Source organism: Diachasma alloeum, unplaced genomic scaffold (genome assembly GCF_001412515.2).
Source record: "Diachasma alloeum isolate Michigan unplaced genomic scaffold, Dall2.0 Dall_scaffold_00340, whole genome shotgun sequence".
NCBI classification, from domain to species: Eukaryota; Metazoa; Arthropoda; class Insecta; order Hymenoptera; family Braconidae; genus Diachasma; species Diachasma alloeum.
Window position 1 is genome coordinate 103,585 of NW_021680479.1, and position 7,363 is coordinate 110,947.

The following is a 7,363-nucleotide window of genomic DNA, read 5'->3' on the forward strand; positions in this document are numbered from 1 at the left end:
AAATGTTTTCACGAAATTCCCATTTTTTAGAGGTGAATATCACAGAAAGTATGTTGTATAAAATTTTACAGAAAATGCATTCTATTAGGGAAGTGGATCATTTTTGTCTATTAGGAATGTTCTACCCACAAATACATCATGATTAAAGGAAATTCGATATTCAAGACTCTTTTTTTGTTAGGGGAGAATGGGGCAAAATAAAACAGTCAAAAAAAGACTGTTTGACGCAATTCAAGTTAAAAAAAATTCTTTATTAACTTTCCTTTATTATTGGAAGTACTGACGAGAATAATAATTCAGTAGAATGGAGAATAATTGAGAAGTTTTGACGGTAGAAGATTTTGCCAATGGATTAATTGAAAAGAAAATGAAACAGCAAAATCCAAAGTCCAGTGGAAGGCCCAGAGGGGGGAAAAGGAAAATGTGATGCTGAATTTCAGTCGAATGAAAAAAGAAAAGTGTAATCGCCCTAATCTAATCAATTGAATTATAGATGAAATATTTCATATTACTTGAAAAGAGAACTGTGGATAAAATTAGTGAAAATTATTAATATTGTCGTTTCGATATGAGAAATGTATGAAAAACCTTCGGGAGTTTCGAATGAGGAGAGACCATAGACGCAGCGATGACGAGGTCTTAGTTTGGCTGCTGGAGAGTCAGGGGACAAGCTGACTAGTGGACGTTGAGATCGAGATCTAACAGGGGAGTGGGATTCATCTGTGGAGGTAGTCGCTACGCTATACAGGGCTTTCGAATATCACTGATTTTTTCGCACCGCATGTTCTTTTCTACCGAAACGAAAATTATTATTCTCATCAGTACTTCCAATAATAAAAAAGTTAATAAACAAAAGTTGATAAAAAAAATTTTTTGCTTGAATTGCGTCAAATAGTCGTTCTTCGTCTGTTTCATTTTGCCCCACTCTCCCCTGTAAATTGAATTAATGAAAAGCCATGAAAGGAAAAGGAAAAAAATGTCGGACAAATTTTGTCGGGAAAGAAAAGATGGATCACCTTTCTGACGAATCGTGATTGAAAATTAAATGCTATTGGTATGCTTTGTGCTGAAACTCTATAAACGATTTGTGCTGAGAGAAACATCGCTTTGCATTTGTCGTTTGCAATAATTATTGTATTGAAAATATGAAATGGACCTAATCATTGTTCAATGAATTATTCGTTTTGTTTTTTTAACGATTGAAGAACAACAGGATGATTTTATTTAGATTGACATTTTGTAAGTTAAGTTGACTCTGTGATTCACTCATGTAATTTTTTTTTGTTGTTTTTATCCATTCCCCTTGTAATGTCTGTTTAATTAATTTTGGAATTTATGATCCTGGAGCATATAAATTTTTCTTCTCGTTTTTCTTTCGCAGCTTACGAGTATCTTGTGGTTTAGAATTTGATGTCTGTGGAGTATCTAGAGTTAGGAGAACGAATCTATGATGATTATTCAAATCAATTTGTACTGATTTGTATATTACAATGTTTATATGTATTTTTAATACCTCGATGTTGTGGATTAAGCTAATTTCTTGAGTTTGCCCCTCATATATCTCATCAATTTCATAATTCATCTGTGTGAAGAGAAAAAAACCGCCAAAAATTGCCTCTGAATTTCATTTATTATAGGGGAAAATGGATGTAAAAAAATTGAGAGGAAATTTTTAGCAGATTTTTCTCTTCTTTCGTAAAAATCTGTTGTCTCAGTGTATTAACTCCCAAATGAGAACATCAAATTTAGCTGTGCCTTCAAATCAGATGAAAAAGCTGCCTTTTTTAATTTCTTAGAAGTCTACTCTGTAATGGGAACACATTTACGCAGCTTAAGGTATATCCCAAGACAATAGCCCCCAAGAGGTGGTGCCTATGGATTTCTGGAAAAAAATTTAGATGACTTAAGGATATCCAACTACTTTGGCTAATTTCAAATTTAGGTTTTGCATTTTTTGTATTATATAGACCCAGTATGATCCAAAAAGTCCTTAGACCTCGTCCGTATGTGTATGTGTTAATGATTGGATGCAATTGAATCTTTTTTTTTCAATTACAGGTATTGTTGAGCCTTATCAATGCCATTAATTGAAATTTAATTCTTCGATTATTTTTTTTAATTTTCGAATTTTTTCGAAAACCGGTTGTCCCACGATAACTAAAAAAAATGTTTTGAATTGATTGAATGATGGGTTAAAAAAATTGTTTGGATATCCTTTTGACCGAGTTCGAAGATGAAGGCGATAGCAATAATCGTTATTTTGATTTATTTGAAAATTTGCAAAAATTTTGTATTTTTTGAAAATCAGAATTCCGGGGATATCTTTGAATATCATGCTTCAAATGAATTTAATCATAGTTTAAAATGTTTGTTTTAATGCCATTAAGTCCAAGTTAAAAGATGATTACAATAGCCATATTGGTTGATTTGATTTTTATGATGATTGTTGAAAATTTCGAATTTTTCATGAATTTCCCTGAAAGTGAACTTTCTGATGGTTTCTTCAAATGTGATGTTTCAAATTCATTCAAGTATGTGTAAATAAAATTTTTCTATTAACATTTTATCGAAGGGCTGAGGGGAGAGATAGAACTGTAAAATAGACAATCGGTTGTATAGAAGAAAGGGATAATAAGAATAATGATGATGATAACATTCAACTAAGTTGAAAATCTGACAAAATTAGTTGAAAAGAAATCTTATTCAATTTAATAAAATGAAATGAACAATGAATTATCCATGATAGAAGGGAATGCTGTGCAAAATAGCCATTCGAAAGCATATTGCTTATTTATTATCAAAAATAACTATACTATTTGCAATACAAGAGCAATTTCCCACTTGTTTCCCCAGTAAAATGCGTTTCTACCTTTGTAGTCGAACATCAGAGATTTCATTTGATCCAAAAATTTCCCGACATTTTGCCATGATTTTATTATTTATTCCAGGTCTAAATTGAAATCTCAATATTGAACCGTTGGAAAACATTTTAAAAATCTGAAAAAAAAATGGAAAGTTTACTTTTGACCGAAGATTGACGAAATAATTTAAAAAATTGCAATTTTTGAATATTACGAGCATTTTCTATAAATCATTCATAAACAATCAATTTTCCATCATAAAAATCATCATTTGTTGGTAACAAATTTATTCATTAGAATTATTCCTTCGAATTTTTTCGTTAGAATTAGAATAGCCAGAATTTTTTGAATGGCTGAAAAATAGTATAAACCTTATCCCCGAAAAACATGGGGACAATCCCAAGAAAACCCTATTCTATTGTCTTGGACTAAACCTTAAAGTTGCCTCAGTCGATTGAACCGCACAATTAGAGAGAAATGTTTTTACATGTGCCAATAGTTGGTACCAGTTCGATTAACGTGGACTATACGAGCAGACGTAAAAAAGGATATTTGAAGATAGCCAGTCACAATGACACGTGTGTTGCCTTAAGCCTACGAAATAAAGCCACAAATGCCAAAGAGAAAGTGTCGATTCATATATTCAGACTATTTTATCATTCAACAAACGACCAGACCTGTTCATTTTATTAAAAAAACAATCACGCTACAACACAATTAGTATTTGTACGTACAAATCGATATAAATCCGTAGAAATGTAAAACCGAATCATTTTATAATTTGTAGCTTATTTTAAAGAATAAAGAAGTCGAGTATTCGTAATGCGAAGAAGGCATGTTATTTTTCAGATGTCGTTTCAAGTCTATAAATAATCCACGCACTAATGGCTCGTCATCAGTGTCTAATACCCTGAAATTAATACGCTGAATGCCAACATGTAGATTCCTTACACAATTGTTCGTACAAAATCTCGTAAAAATCCTAGAGCACTAAATAATAATTGTATTCTAATGTCTAGTTTGGGACGGAATGAGATTCATTGAAAATATCAGTTATTCTAGGACGGACTGTGGACGAATTTTAAAATATTTTGTTGGTCATGCTCATCTACTGAACGTGTAGAGGAGTGTGAAGATCGTAATTAGGGATATTGTTCCTGCACTCGTTGTGACCCTAGTCCCGGGATTGCAACCGTCTGAGGAGCAGGTGTAGACGCAGGTCCTGTATTCCAAGGAGTCACCCACCTGCTCTGCGTAATTGCAGTAGTTTCCCATGTGCACTGAGGAGCAGTAACGCTTTGTTCCAATGCCACCTGGTGAATAATTTTTTTTTTATAAAAATAAGAGAGATGAAATTTAATTGAATGAAGTAAATGGTTAGATTGAATTGAATGACTGAATGGCGAGAGAATAAAAAGCGGATGTGCGAATGTTGAATATCATCAATTGCAAGTTATTATAGCGCAAATTTTCATGGACAAATTTTTTTTTTTGGTTTTCATTATTATTAAAAAAAAGTGTAGGCATGAAATTTCCATTTTTCAATGACACTATTTCAAATTCAGAGAGTGGGGCTAAATGAAACAGGCGAAAAACGACTATTTCACGCGATTCAAGCAAAACAATTTTTTTATCAACTTTTGTTTATTAACTTTTTTTATTATTGGGGATATTGATGAGAATAATAGTTTTCTATTCGGTAGAAAAGAACATGTGGTCATCACATTTTCCTTTTTCTCCTCTGGGTCTACCCTGGGTCTTCCTCTGGACTTTGGATTTGACTGTTTCCTTTTCTTTTCAATTAATCCATTGACAAAATCTTCTACCGTCAAAACTTCTCATTTATTTTCCATTCTGCTGAATGGAAAATTATTACTCTCATCAGTACTCCCCATAAATAAACAAGTTTAAAAAATTGTTTTCCCCAGTCCTATAATTTTCAATATTTTCCAACTAATTTTTTCAAAGAAATTATTCAATTGCTTTTGTTGAATAAAACAATTGGATGGATGTTAATGGGTGTTATTGAAAAATAAAAATTTCTAGATGTTTCATTGCGGCAATTTTTCACATACAGAAATTTTTTTAAAAATTGCCGAAATTTACCATCAAATACTTCTGGTACTTGAAAATAGCGGAGTGAGTATTCTTAATAAAAAAAGAAGTGAGAAAAATTAGAAAAATTAAAACAAAAGTGAGAATTAATTCACAAAGTGCAGGAAGACATCCCAATGTTAGTTTAACGCTATTTATGAACCTCCATAACGTCCAGTGGTTTTAATGCAATACCGAGCATCAAAAACATGATCACAGCTCTCAGGTGGCTGCGCGTCTTCAGTGAGAAAGCCCTCTCCACAGGTCCACTCAGTAGCCGACGTGCACTGATAGCATTTTATACCGAGTGCTCCATTCATTAAATTAACGAGAAATCAGTAAGATTATAATTAATTCTACCAAAGGCAGTTATTCACGTGCAAAATTATTCATTTCAAGAGGGTATCAATAGCTGATTAGTAAGAGTAATGGTGAATTTCCGTCTGCAAGCCCCCAAAATGCCTTTTCAATTATTTTTTTACCCTCGTAACGTCCCACATGTTTGACACAGTACTGAGCCCCGAAGACATCATCACAGGACTCTGGTACCATATCGATATCATCTGTTAGGAACTCATTACACTGAAACTGGTGTTTACCACTCGTATTGTTGCATCGGTAACACTCAATGCCTCTAGCTAATGAAAAAAAATAACGAAATACAAAATTAAATTGAAAAACTTGATAATAACTCATAAAAGAATAATAGAAATTAATGAACTTTGGGTTAGAGAAATACAATTTTAAATAATTGATAACTTCCAAAAAAATGTATTAAATTATTCAAAGGAGATTGAAGAATTCTTTTTCAATTCTTCTCAATAATTCTTTTTGTCTCGAATATTTCCAACATATTAAATTAGTGGAGTATAATAGAAAATATTAGTTGATCTTTTCTACAAATGGTAATTCATAAATTACTTAGAACGCTATAAACGAAATAAAAAATTAAATTAAAAAACTTGATAATAACTCATAAAAGAATAATAGAAATTAATGAACTTTGGGTGAGAGAAATACAATTTTAAATAATTGATAGCTTCCAAAAAAATGTATTCAATTATTCAAAGGAGATTGAAAAATTCTTTTTCAATTCTTTTCAATAATTCTTTTTGTCTCGAATATTTCCAACATATTAAATTAGTGGAGTATAATAGAAAATATTATTTGATCTCTTCTACAAATGGTAATTCATAAATTACTTAGAACGCTATAAACGAAATAAAAAATTAAATTAAAAAACTTGATAATAACTCATAAAAGAATAATAGAAATTAATGAACTTTGGGTGAGAGAAATACAATTTTAAATAATTGATAGCTTCCAAAAAAATGTATTCAATTATTCAAAGGAGATTGAAAAATTCTTTTTCAATTCTTTTCAATAATTCTTTTTGTCTCGAATATTTCCAACATATTAAATTAGTGGAGTATAATAGAAAATATTATTTGATCTTTTCTACAAATGGTAATTCATAAATTACTTAGAACGCTATAAACGAAATAAAAAATTAAATTAAAAAACTTGATAATAACTCATAAAAGAATAATAGAAATTAATGAACTTTGGGTGAGAGAAATACAATTTTAAATAATTGATAGCTTCCAAAAAAATGTATTCAATTATTCAAAGGAGATTGAAAAATTCTTTTTCAATTCTTTTCAATAATTCTTTTTGTCTCGAATATTTCCAACATATTAAATTAGTGGAGTATAATAGAAAATATTATTTGATCTCTTCTACAAATGGTAATTCATAAACTACTTGAAACCCTATTGACATCCAATTTTTATTAAATTCCCCAGCTGTGAAAATGAACAAAAAATCCTTTGAATAGAATAAAAAAAGTCTAGTCCTATTGCTCCAAATTTTGCAATCATGCAATAATAATTCTCCAAAAAAAACATTCAATTATTTGAACAAAAGTTTAAAAAATCTAAATGTAAAATTTACATATGTATGAGATAAATCTAATATTCTTAAAATATTCAAATCGTGATATAAAATGAATATTATTTCATCTCTCCTTCAAGCCCGAATAATTAAATACTATGGTAAATAGCATTTCATCAACTGTTTAAAATCCTATTTACATCCAACTTTTGATAAATCCCCCCCCCCTCAATAAAAATAAACAAAAATAAATATTGATTGAAATAAAACAAAAAAAATTGAAAGCTATTACAAATATTTAAAAAAAAAGAACAGAATAAAAAAAGTCTCTGTCTATTGCTCCACAAATCGCAATCAACCAATAATAATTCTCAACAAAAATGCATTCCATCAGTTGAATGAAAGTTTACAAAATCATTTAAATCTCGTAAGGGACTTAATAGACACTCTCTAATTCCTTATTTCTTAAATATTCAAATATTGAAATAACAAATATTATTTCACCCCCCCCCCCC

General features: G+C 30.3%; 1 protein-coding gene across 1 annotated transcript in view; it reads right to left on the reverse strand.

Annotated features, from left to right (window-relative positions):
• Positions 1–3,510: 3,510 nt before the first annotated feature.
• Positions 3,511–7,363, reverse strand: part of LOC107040697 — a 4,272-nt gene continuing 419 nt past the window's right edge. The window contains exons 2-3 of the mRNA XM_015260894.2: positions 5,438–5,593; positions 3,511–4,174 (exon numbers count right to left, since the gene is read on the reverse strand). Of these exons, the coding sequence (XP_015116380.1) occupies positions 3,966–4,174; positions 5,438–5,593 (365 nt within the window). The 3' untranslated portion in view covers positions 3,511–3,965. The remainder of the gene's footprint in view (positions 4,175–5,437; positions 5,594–7,363) is intronic.